We start from the raw sequence: 12,810 nt of genomic DNA, 5'->3' as shown, positions 1-12,810 counted from the left end.
TGAACCGAACATCACAGTCTGAAACAGTGGAGACCGGAACCCCATGGCAAGTAACGGTATTGTGAATATACACATTGGCCAACTTCTCAGCCAAAGAACTCTCGAGAATTGCCAGGAAGTGGGCACTCTTGGTCAATCGATCCATGATAACCAAATAAAATCGAAACCCTTTGCCGTCTTCGGCAACTTGGTGATGAAATCCATCGAAATTTGCTCCTATTTCCACGTGGGAACCTCCAGAGGTTGTATCTTCCCATGCGGCCTCTGATGCTCAGCCTTGACCATCTTACATGCCATGGACCTCTGCACATACCAGGCGATCTCTCTCTTCATACACAGCTACCAATAGCTCAACTTAGATCCCAATACATCTTGGTGGCCCCCGAATGGATAGAAAAGCGAGACTTATGAGCCTCCTCCAACACAATCTTTCTGACCCCACCAGACATATGAACTCATACCCTACCACAATGGGTCAAAATTCCACGACTATCCGGAACAAATATGGTGATCTCACCCCTGATTCTCTCTATCTTCTAGTTCTCTTCCCGGATACCCTCATCCCGAGCCTCCGTAATCAATCCCAAAAGTAGAGAATCCATTGATATCCTCATACATGCTACCCCATTAAAAGACCCAGCCGACTTGCGGTTCAAAGCATCCGCTACCACATTCGCTTTACCCGGATGGTAAAGGATCTCGCAGTCATAATCCTTGACTACGTATAGCCACATGCGCTGCCTCATGTTCGGGTTCGGTCGAACTATGATATGTCTCAAACTCTTCTAATCCGTATAAATAGTATAGTGTATCCCATAATGATAATGACTCCAAATCTTGAGGGCAAAAACCACAACCCCCAACTCAAGATCATGTGTGAGATATCTCGTCTCATGCGACTTTAGTTACCGCAAAGCATATGCTATCACCCATCATCTCTACATGAGGACCGCCCCAAACTAGCGATGAAAGCATCACATAATACCATGAAATCCTCAATTCCCTATGGGGGATCAAAACCGAGACCTCACATAGTCTCTTCCAAAGGGTCTCAAATGTGGTCTGCTGCTCAACCCCTTTCATCTTCAAACGAGTGAGGGGTACTGCAATCTTGGAGAAATACTGAATGAATCTCTGATAGTACCCTGCCAATCCCAAGAAACTTCTGATATCCAAGGGAGATTTCGGAACCTCCCACTGTATTATAGCCTTGATCTTGTCTGGATCAACCAATATCCCTTGCTAGTTAACAAGGTGTCCAAGGAACTGAACCTCTGGTAACCAAAACTCACACTTCGAGAACGTAGCGTAAAGCCGCTCTCACCTCAAAACCCCCAGAAGCTCGTGACGATGCTCCTCATGCTGCTCTCTGGTCTTGGAATATACCAAGATATCATCAATAAATACGATAACTGAACGATCGAGCATTGGCCTTTATACTCAATTCATGAAATCCATAAATACCAAAAGCTCACTGGTAAGCCCAAACGGCATCAATACAAACTCATAATGTCCATAACGTGTCTAGAACGTGGTCTTCTCCATGTCCTCCTCTCTCACGCTGACCTGATGATACCCGAACCTCATATCTATCTTGGAGAACCAAGATGCACCATGCAACTGATCAAAGAGGTCATCAATCCGCGGAAGGGGATAACGGATCTTCACCGTTAACTTGTTTAACTCCCGTTAATCAATGCACATCCCGTGTGAACCATCATTCTACTTGACGAACAAAATCGATGCTCCCCACGAAGGACTGCTCAGTCTGATGAATTGATTGCCTAGAAGCTCCTGCAACGGAAATGACAGCTCCTACATCTCAAGCGGGGCCAAGCGGTATGTTTCCTTGGTGATCGAAGCCGCATATGGCACAAGGTCGATCCTGAACTCGACTTGCCTCTCAGGAGGCACACCGGGTAACACCTTCGGGAATACATCTGCAAACTCCCTGACAACCGAGACTTTAGAAACTGAAACTTGTCCGCTAATACGTGTATCCACCACATAATCTAAGTAGCCTGCACCCCTATGCTGAATATACTGCTGAGCCCTAGCTACAAAACAAAACCCTTAACTTATCCTGATGCTCTCTCCATAGATAACCAGTTCTCCCCCACTTGGGGTTCGAATCACCACACGCTATTCATCACAATTAATCATAGAACTGAAACGGTTCAGCCAATCTATACCCACAATCACGCAGACATCCCTTATGGGGATATGGATCAAATTGATCGGATATGGCACCCCAAGGATCTCCAGAATACAACCCTGGCATACTGATGATGCTGAAACCATGTGTTCGTTGGTGATAGAGACTCACAACGGACAGTCTAACTCCCCAATGGGGATATCAAACTCCCTACTGAACAATCGAGATACAAATGACCGACTTGCACTCGAGTCAAACAAAACTAGAGAAGGCAAAGAGTTTACTGGGAACATACCTAACAGAGGCAGATATATAAGCATAACATAAAACATAATTATCAAGATAAGGGATAGAAACATACCAGTTACCACATCTGGTGTTGCTCTGGCCTCCTCGGCAGTGAGCTGAAAAGCGCGACCTCGAGCCCTCGAGGGCTCCGCCCTCCTTTGACGTCTATCGGTGATCCTCAACGTGGCTAGTGCCAGGGCCTGCGCCAGCTTGGCGGCGAGCAAGGGACAATTAACCTTCACATGGCTAACCTGATCACAATGATAAAAAATCCTCGTACTCTGAACTAGAGCTAACTAGCATCAATCCCTCGCATACTACCTATCCTTGCCACACTTATGGCACAAACTACCAGATCTGCACACTTCATCATGAACCATACCACACTTTCCATAAGTGCGACCTAGCTGTCTCCCAGATCTAGACTCAGCGGCCTTGAATCGCTTCGGCGTTGGATACGACTGTATCGGGATCGGTCTCTACTCCCTCAACTGAAGATTTATCTCATGCTCACGCCGACTGACAGCCTCCTGTAGCTCCAGCAAAGAATCATACCACTAGGTGGAAAGAAACTGCGTGATATCGTCTTGAACATGCTCAAGTAACGCGTCATTTGAGCCTGCTCCGAAGCAAACTCAGGGAAAAACATGGCCCTCTCAGTAAACATCGTGGTGATATCCGTCACCGACTCTGTTCCATGCCACAGATATAAAAACTCATGGGACAACCTCTCGCGCTCTACCCATGACACATATCGACTACGAAACATCTCCATGAACTGATCCCAAGATATCGCAGCCCTCTGCCCAGCAGAATACAATCCCGTAACAAGTCTCCACCAATCCTTCGCTCTGTACCTCAAGGGGTTCAGAGTGCACCTGACCTTATGGTCAGCTAGGCAAGAACAAGTGAAAAAGCATCCCTCAACATTATATATCCACCTCATGGCTACGATCAGGTCCTAAACTCCATCGAAATTCGGGGGCTTCATATTATCGAAGTCCTAATACCGAAAAACCCAACCCGGTCGATCACCTACAGCTGCTATGGCTGTGGAGGCTGCAGCAACAACAATCTTAACAATGGCTGCATATCTATTATCAAAGAATTCCATCATCATGGTCTTAATAGACCTAAATAACTCTGGAATCTAACCCCGGACGATAACTACAACCTTCCCATGAAGAATCTCCCTAATCCTGGCATCCAACTCATTAGATCCAATATGCCAGCTAGCTCCTGATCCCGATCCAGATTCGGTCTCAAATCGTCTCATAGTCACCATATTTAATATACACCAGGGAGATATCAGATAACACGCATACCAAAATGAGGAACCAACTCCCAATAAATCCCTAGGGGTTGTGACTTCCTTATTATGTGTACGGGTCATGTGCTTCCAGTAGTACGAGCCTATACTAGCTTCCACACCTACCTGTATTTGTCTTAGAGAATCATCACAACACCCTAATAATACTCTCTAGCATAACTATACACTAAATCCTCACACCCTAGAGGAAAGCTATACATATCGCGACTGGCTGATTGATCTCCACATAACTTATCCTACCACCAACTGCCACACGACCCTCCATTGGTGCCAGATAACTATTTCATGAGCACTATTAAATACTACATGCCTTAAACAATCTTAGGCTAAAGGATTCAATCCCACAACGGTTTGACTCAAATAAGAGTTGCGCAGCAAGACCAATTCCCCTACCCCATGACCATTTAACCCATGCAGCATGTAACTTAGCGCATTCATTTAATAGTTATTTCGCACATGAAAGAGTCATACAACAATCAATAGGGTACTCTACAAGAGATAAGGTATCAAATATCATGCAATTCTATCATCCGATTCCGGAGGATCCCTATACTGTCACTAGCATGTTGTCCTAATCATAACATAACATCATATCAAATAACTTGTGTGGTAATTTAGGGTCATTTACTAGCTCCGGCTGATCGTACAACTTGCATCCCCCTCTATTATTTTGAAAACCATTTGAAAATTATTTTAAAAATCTTTTTCCTTAGTTTGAGACTGGATTCACATAAGGATTCCTCCAATTCACTCAAACCAAGGCTCTGATACCAACTTGTAACATCCATAAAATTTCATAAGAATTTAAAATTTTTCAAACCAACCAAAATCATAATTGTTCACATTGTAGTTTTCAAAACATGTTTAACATCAGAGTTTCTCCCAAAACCACAAAACATAACATGAATAGGTGCACAATCAAGCCTTTGCCTTCCCACGATCATTTGAGGTACCTGAAATATAATGTAAAATTGTAAGCCCAACGCTTAGTGAGTTTCCCCAAAATACCACCACAACACATAATCATATATATCACAACAACAACATGCATACAAAACCTTCAACATGCCTAGACCGCCTCACCGAGCCTTCAACCTGTTTGGACCGTTCTACGGGTCTTCGGCCTAACTAGTCCGCCTCGCAGGCCTTCAGTCTATCCGGACCGCCTTGGGTTTGTTGGCCTTTTGCACACAACAGGACCACTTCAACCCAACCAACCATCACTATCCACATATAACATAATCAAACATAACTAGCATATTTAGATAGTCATACAAGTCTAGCGAATTACTATAGCATAACACATCCTATCTACCTGGATGTCGATCTAACAGATCACTAAAGCGTAGCAAGCATACAATAAACCAGGATAACAATCCAAAGGGCCGATATTGGTGCCTTAAAATACTCTGGTTGCTGTCCCACTAATATCACTAAATTATCACAACAAATAAACATCCAATTAATAATTGGGTTACCATCCTTGACTAATAACCCATACTTAGAGTAAATGGCCACTTTACCATTTCCTTAATTGGACCAAGACCCAGACCCAATTCTTGATCCAAAAAGCCCAAATTTACTCAAGGCCCATAATTGGCCTAATTTTCCAAATTGGGCCCAAACTTCTTTTTGGGCCTTATCCTAAGGTCCAACCCTCACTTGACCCAAAACACATATACTCAGATAGTCCAATAAGGGTCCAAGCATTCAATCCCAAAAGGTGACCCAAAACCTGAAGCCCAAGATCCAAAATCCAGTAGACGACGTACCCGGGGTACATTGAGCCTTGCATTGACCCACATTGGGGTAGCTGACAGAGTATGCAGGGCGTACTCCCCTCTTCGTGGGACGTCGTAGATCTAAAAGTCTCATTATGTGCTTAATGGCTTAAGTACTTAAACCCAAACTGCAGATCCGTGGTCCAAATACACCATAGAGTCATAAAGTCCCCAACTTTATAACTTTACACATCCAAAAGTTTTTAATACAAGGTCATAATCCATTAAGACCCCTTTTCCAAATGTATCAGACACTTCTAGCCATTGGGACCTCATTTTTGTGATTAATGACCCCTCCAAGGGTCTGAAAGGATGACTCAAAGCATCTAGGACATGTCATGCTCAAGATGGAGCATGTGGGACCAAAAAGAAACATAAAAAGACCGAAACATGAGATCTATCAGTTAAACCATAAAGGTATGAACTTTATACCTTTAGATGGTGGAGAAGAGAGCCAAACTTCCAGATCTAATCCTTACTTTAAGTTTCTAAGCTTCTTGATGTACTTCTCATTCCTCTAAAACACCAAGAACACACTTTAGGGGTCTCAATCTCACTCTAGGAGGCTAGGGTTTTGCAATAACAACTCTAACAATTTGGAGGCTGAAAAGGTGGGGATAAATGAGCCATAAGGATGCTTAAATACCCCATAAACCCTAAAACTTAGGGTTTCCTTTAGATACGAGTATGCCCAGCGTAGATACGTGTACACCCAATGTACTAGGGTGCGCCCTAATACGCTCAGCGTACCCACATGTACGCTTAGCGTACTCCTTATGGCCCCCAAATTACAAATTTGCCACTAAGGCTTCCCGTGACTACTTCTGTTCAATTTAAGGGCCAAAATAACATACATTAAAACCAAGGGATGAATTTAGAAATACCTGAATTATCGGTATGTTACAATAGAATAAACGATCACTTATCTAAGGGCCAATTCTTGATGAGATAAGAGTTTGGCAGTTGTTGTGGAATGCACGCTTTGTTGGTCATTCAAAGATTATTCGACCAATGGTAGTTGATGACTTGTCAAGGTGGGAGACTATTGGAAATAGGTGTCCAATATCATAACCTAATTAGTCCTTTTTGGGTTGCCCTTAAGAACTAAAATAGTTAGAAGAAGAATTAAGAGAGTGAGATAACTAGTTAATTGATTTATTACAAGTTAATAATTAATTGAAATTAATATGAATTAATCTGAGATAAGTTATAATTAATCTGGAAGTTAAAGGACTAAATGTTGATTGTAAAATAGTTGATCAATGAGAACATTGTGGAACACTTATAGAGGTGGATGGTTTTAGGGGCTTTCAGAAAGCTTCCAAAATCAATCCAAATAACAGATAAGGTAATGTTTTGAATTAAGATTAAATCTTTTTATTTAATTGATTTAAATCAGAGTTATCTGTTAATTACAACAACTATATAAAGACCCCTAGGTCTTCATATTTTCGTACCTTTCCAATATTCTGAAAGGCTAAAAAAATTATTTCTCAGATTCTCTCTCTCTCTCTCTCTCTCTCTCTCTCTCTCTAAAAGTATTTAGTTTTAGTCTTTTGGGGTGTGAACTATTAGAGATATTCCTATTTTGGGTGCTAGAACTTCCAAGAAGCAACATACGTGTTCATAATCTTCAAGTGGATACAAGTATATAGTATCATACTTGAAAGGTGGTGTTCTATCTTTTTGGTAGTTTGTTTTTCCAAGAGGGAAAGGTCAATAATAAAACCAAGTTTGAAAGTATGTTACCATAACATTAAAATCTCTATCAAGTATGACCTTGTACCATTCAATTGACCCTTCAAATTTGGTTCTATCAAAGTCCAACCATCTAGCTACCATATGTACGATCAACTTTACAAATTGTTGATATTTTTATGAAGGCTTTGTCGGTGTCTCGTTTTCGCTTATTGTCCGATAAAATCATAATACTTATTATTGTTGTATTTGGGCTTATTTATGTTGAACCTTTTTGTTTTTAATCTTTTAGCTAGGTTAACCTTTATAATTTTTATATTTTTAGTATTGTTTACTTTTATTTGTAATTATTTTTAATTTTCACTAATAAAACTTAGCTACTTTTTTGTCTTTATTTTATTAGTTTACAAGCATAATGTTTGTATCTTAGATTTAAATCACTTTGGTAAAAAGAAGTTTCAAAGTCTTGTAATCAATGGAGATTTAGAGGTTTCATTTTTTTAAACGAAAAATATACTAAAGTACTCTTAAATTATTTCACTTGTGTCCATAACAAGATTTTTAACCTTCCGCTTCAAACAAAAATACAGAGATTTTAGAGTTTTAACCGGAAAAGTTTGACGAGTATCTTGCATAACTACCATTTCATTTTTGAAAAAGCCAAATCTTGTTTTTTGCACATTCAACTTTTAATGACACCTTTCTTCATTCACTATGTGTTCTAAAAGTTGCATTTACTCATCCAAAATCTACATATAGAGAATTAGGCATATCATCTTTCACTCCAAAATGAAAAAGAATTCCGATATTTTCTTTAATGTAGATATTGATATATGTTAATGAAGAAAAAATTATAAATTTTGATATGATACTTTTTTCGTTAAAAGATAAGCCTTGAAATTAAAAAAAAAAATACAAAAAATAATTGTTGAGATTGATTTTTTTTATAAATATACGTAATATTAAAAAAAAAAAACTACAAAACCAACACCAAAAGAAAATAATAGTCATAGTGGAGATTTTAAAAAATGAAAATGATTTTTTAAAGAAATACAATGATTAAAGTGAATATTTGTTATGGTAACATTCCCTAAATATGAGTAATATGTTTTTTTTAACTTGATATTATATAAAAAGAATTTTTCTCGAAAAGAGGCAAAAGCCAACCAAGGCGACGACAAGCACAGCACGTGATCTGTCAACATTTTACCTGCACCTTTTTAACTTTCCCTTTGTTCTCCCACACTTCTACCCCTCAGTCCAATCACCGGATGAAAAGTATCAAAAAAAAAAAAAAAAAAAAAAAAACTAATGTTTTTCTTTTCCTTAACAAAAATCCCAACAATTATTTGATCCTTTTCATACTATTAAATCCCCACTTTACTTTAATATTCAATTCTTTTTGTATCTTTCTTATATCCGCCATTAAAGACTCTCAGAGGTGTTGATTTACCAGATAGGATAACGACCGGAGAACCAAAGGTTGCAGGAAATACAGGATTTTACAACCAAGATATCGAAATAAAGATTGCAGAGATCGTTTCATATCAGGAATTTTTTTTTTTCTGAATCTTTGATACCAAGGATTTTGTAGTTGGGGAATTTTGTCATACAAGTGGAGTGCATTGTGGACGTTTGCTTTACAGGATTCTGATTCTGTTTCTGTCTTCTGAGATTTCAAAAAGACAACAAGAACTTATCAAAAACATAAAAAATGGTGGCGAAATTCTTTCAAGAAACTTGTGGTATGAACAAAATTTGAAAGGTTTTCAAGCATGGTGAAGAGAGAACGATTATTATGGGTACTTGGTTTACTGGTTTTGACATGGCTGAATGTTTCGTCTGCAACTCTTTCTCCTTCTGGAGTCAATTATGAAGGTTAGTTTACTACTTTCATATGTTTTTTTTAATCTTCTTTTTGCCAGTTTCTTCCTTTCTGTTTTAAACCCATCTTTCTAGCTGTTGTTTCATGTTCATTCTACCCAATAAGGAACCTTTTTTCGGTGGGGTTGAAAGTTAATGAAGTAAAATCTTTGCTAATTTATGAATGTCTAATATACTGTTCACTAGATCTAGTACTCCTTCACCGAATTAATGACATTTCAATATGTAGCTTGTGATTAAAGCATCTCCCTCTATATGAACCATACACAGAAAAGCTCCATGTTTTATATAATTAGTGAATCAGAATCATAATTTTTTTTGTCTCGATTGATGCAGTCGTGGCTCTAATGGCTATAAAAGAGGATATCGAAGATCCACACAATGTTCTTGACTGGGATTTCTCATCTGTTGATCCATGTAGCTGGAGAATGATTACCTGCACTGACGGATCTGTTTCTGCTCTGTAAGTTCTTTTCCGCATACTTTCTTCAAATTTCATGGAAATTTAAGATCGTTTTTTAGGTAATTCATAGCTGAATTAATGAATATTGATGTTCGTTTTGTGTCAAAATCAGAGGACTCCCTGGTCAGAATTTATCCGGGACGTTATCCGCTGCAATTGGAAATCTTAGCAATCTTCAATCGATGTATGTAATCAACTTTTTCCATATTTTACAAAATTTCTTGATATTTGTATGCTGAAAATTGTCGATTTGTTGTGGTTGTTTTAGTACACTACAGAATAATGCGATTTCTGGTCCAATTACAAGTGCAATTGGGAAATTATGGAACCTTCAAACACTTGATCTTTCAGGGAATGAGTTCACTGGTGAGATGCCTACTTCTTTGGGAGATCTCAAGAACTTGAATCTATTGTAAGTTTTGTATTTTTTTAGTTTCATTTTTTTTAATTAATTTTTGTTGCAAATTTTCTAATTTTTAGTAATCTTTATGGTATAACCAGGCGACTAAACAACAATAGCCTTACTGGACCAGTTCCTGAATCATTATCCAAACTTGGAGGCCTCACTCTTGTGTATGTTAATTTGCTATGATTATTTATTTATTTATTCTTTTTCATTACGTTAAGTATGGATAAATGATTTTTTAAATAAAATTAAACCCAAATTCTTGTTTATGTAGAGACCTGTCGTATAACAATCTTAGTGGTTCTTTGCCAAGAATATCAGCAAGAACATTCAAGTGAGTATTTCTTTAATTAATAACAATACTTTATATCATCTTTTAATCATATGCCTAATTCACAATTTTTTCTTTTAATAATTTCAGAATTATAGGAAACCCTTTGCTATGTGAGCACAATTCCAAAAATGGTTGTTCGATTGTTTTTCCGGAGCCTCTCTCTTTGCCACCAGAGGGAAACAGAGGTGTGTATATTACAATTACATAAATACCCTTGTTCGAATGGTTAATTTACAATCGATGTTTGGATTTTATTATCAGGCGAATCATCATCCGGAGAGAAAAGTCACCACCTCGCCATTGCCCTCGGTGTAAGCTTCAGTACTGCACTTCTCCTTGTTGTCATTTTGCTAATTTGGTGGCGATATCGGAAAAATCAACAAATATTCTTCGATGTTAATGGTAAGAACTCCATCGGCTTGATGCTTTTATTAATCCTTTGATTTGATGTTATTAATCGGATCCATATTATAAACAGATCAATACGATCCTGAGGTATCTTTAGGCCATTTGAGGAGATTTACATTCAAGGAACTTCGAGCTGCTACAGATCATTTCAACGCGAAGAACATTTTAGGTAAAGGTGGATTTGGAATCGTGTATAGAGGATTATTGAACGATGGAACGATTGTAGCTGTTAAAAGGTTGAAATCCGACAACAATTTTGGGGGAGAGATCCAATTTCAAACCGAAGTTGAAACCATAAGTTTAGCTGTTCATCGTAATCTTCTACGCCTTTGGGGCTTCTGCTCCACTGAAAACGAACGGATTCTTGTCTATCCCTTTATGCCAAATGGTAGCGTCGCTTCTAAATTAAAAGGTTCGTTCAATCGTACTTTATTTCATTATCCAATTTTTTTTTGCTACAAAAATCTTGTTTACATGAACTAAATTTATATGTATATGTAATTATGATTTTACCAGATGAGGTGAATGGAAGACCGGTTTTGGATTGGCCAAGAAGGAAAAATATAGCTTTAGGAACAGCAAGAGGTTTACTATATTTGCATGAGCAAAGTGATCCGAAGATAATTCATCGGGATGTGAAAGCAGCCAACATTTTGTTAGACGAATATTTTGAGGCGGTTGTTGGTGATTTTGGGCTGGCGAAATTGTTGGACCACCGGGATTCTCACGTCACCACTGCGGTTCGTGGGACCGTGGGCCACATTGCTCCTGAGTATCTGTCAACGGGTCAATCGTCTGAAAAAACCGATGTTTTTGGTTTTGGGATTTTGCTTCTTGAACTAATTACGGGTCAAAAGGCGTTGGATTTCGGAAGAGCTGTGAATCAAAAAGGCGTAATGCTCGATTGGGTACTTAACTTTCTTACTTTCTTACTTTCCTTTATTAAGTTATAGTATAAATTGGTATAAAAGTGTATTTTTAATTTTATCCTAACATCAACATGGTTTGTTCTACAGGTAAAGAAGCTCCATCAAGATGGAAAACTGAACCTAATGGTGGATGCGGCTCTAAAAAACAATTTTGATAGGGTTGAGTTAGAAGAAATGGTTAAAGTTGCACTTTTGTGCACCCAATTCAACCCTTTGTATCGACCAAAAATGTCTGAAGTATTAAGAATGTTAGAAGGAGAAGGGTTAGTAGAGCGATGGGAGGCTTCACAAACAGTTGGAACACCAAGATTTCGATCATTACAAAGTTTTCCTTCAAAGTATGCAGATTATATCCAAGAATCTTCACTTGTACTTGAAGCAATGGAGCTTTCGGGTCCTCGATGAATCAATGTAATTCATCTGTAAAAAAAAAAGTAAAGAAATCGTGTGTACAATGGTTTTTGGAATTGGTCTGGTTCATATATATAAAATCTTGGCTTTTGTTTCTTTTGTTACGGATAGGTTGTTGGATTTTTTTTAGTAAATATACTTGTAATGGTGTAAAAATGGAACTCTACATCCATGAATATTGTTTCTTATGGTATATTGACTAAAATAGAGCGATGCATAGGGTCGGCCTATTAATCTAAATTTGGTTTAAGAATAAGTGTTTAGGTAAAGTTTACTTCATAAAGTTCAATCAAGGGAAATTGTGTAATCTAATCTATATAAACTATTATTTTAATAATAATATATATATATTTTTTTGAAAAATGATCACTATCTTCGGAATAGATCATTCCGGAGAAGCAGTAGTTATTCCAAAGTTAATGGTGGTAGATGGAGCTTCGATTCTAGAATCTGACATTCTACATTTGAGACCAAGAAAATCAATTCCAGAGTATGGTAGTCAAAACCGTACGTAGAACTGACATTTCGAAACCACAAACACATAATCCGGACACATTTCGGAGTCATGGACACACATTCCGGACACCAAAGAACTAGGTCTTCCCTATATAATATGGTATTCCATTTAGTTATTTACTTACTTCGGGTCATCCATAATTCTTTATTATATGAAGATTAGACAGTGAGCATGAATGACGGACAAACCCTTATAGTTACATGAAC

The 12,810-nt window shown here is 38.2% G+C and overlaps 1 protein-coding gene across 1 annotated transcript; it reads left to right on the top strand.

The window, feature by feature from the left end:
• The first annotated feature begins 8,614 nt into the window (after positions 1-8,614).
• Positions 8,615-12,191, top strand: LOC145041115 (protein CLAVATA3 INSENSITIVE RECEPTOR KINASE 1-like). Its single transcript, XM_078989045.1, has 11 exons — positions 8,615-9,130; positions 9,473-9,599; positions 9,712-9,783; positions 9,868-10,011; positions 10,101-10,172; positions 10,280-10,339; positions 10,427-10,524; positions 10,601-10,741; positions 10,818-11,159; positions 11,264-11,655; positions 11,764-12,191. Exons 1-11 carry the CDS (start codon positions 9,028-9,030, stop codon positions 12,079-12,081), a joined length of 1,869 nt encoding a protein of 622 aa, XP_078845171.1. The 5' UTR covers positions 8,615-9,027; the 3' UTR covers positions 12,082-12,191.
• Positions 12,192-12,810: the final 619 nt, after the last annotated feature.

This window comes from Lactuca saligna, chromosome 4 (assembly GCF_052625555.1).
Source record: "Lactuca saligna cultivar CGN05327 chromosome 4, ASM5262555v1, whole genome shotgun sequence".
In the NCBI taxonomy this organism is placed as follows: Eukaryota; Viridiplantae; Streptophyta; class Magnoliopsida; order Asterales; family Asteraceae; genus Lactuca; species Lactuca saligna.
This window is presented reverse-complemented; position numbering and strand designations above follow the sequence as displayed.

Bases quoted from the DNA above. Each gene is read 5' to 3' on its own strand.
- LOC145041115 (XM_078989045.1), top strand. From the start codon at position 9,028: ATGGTGAAGAGAGAACGATTATTATGGGTACTTGGTTTACTGGTTTTG. The intron at 9,784-9,867 runs GTATGTAATCAA...TGGTTGTTTTAG, and splicing joins CTTAGCAATCTTCAATCGAT to TACACTACAGAATAATGCGA. The intron at 11,656-11,763 runs GTACTTAACTTT...TTTGTTCTACAG, and splicing joins AAGGCGTAATGCTCGATTGG to GTAAAGAAGCTCCATCAAGA.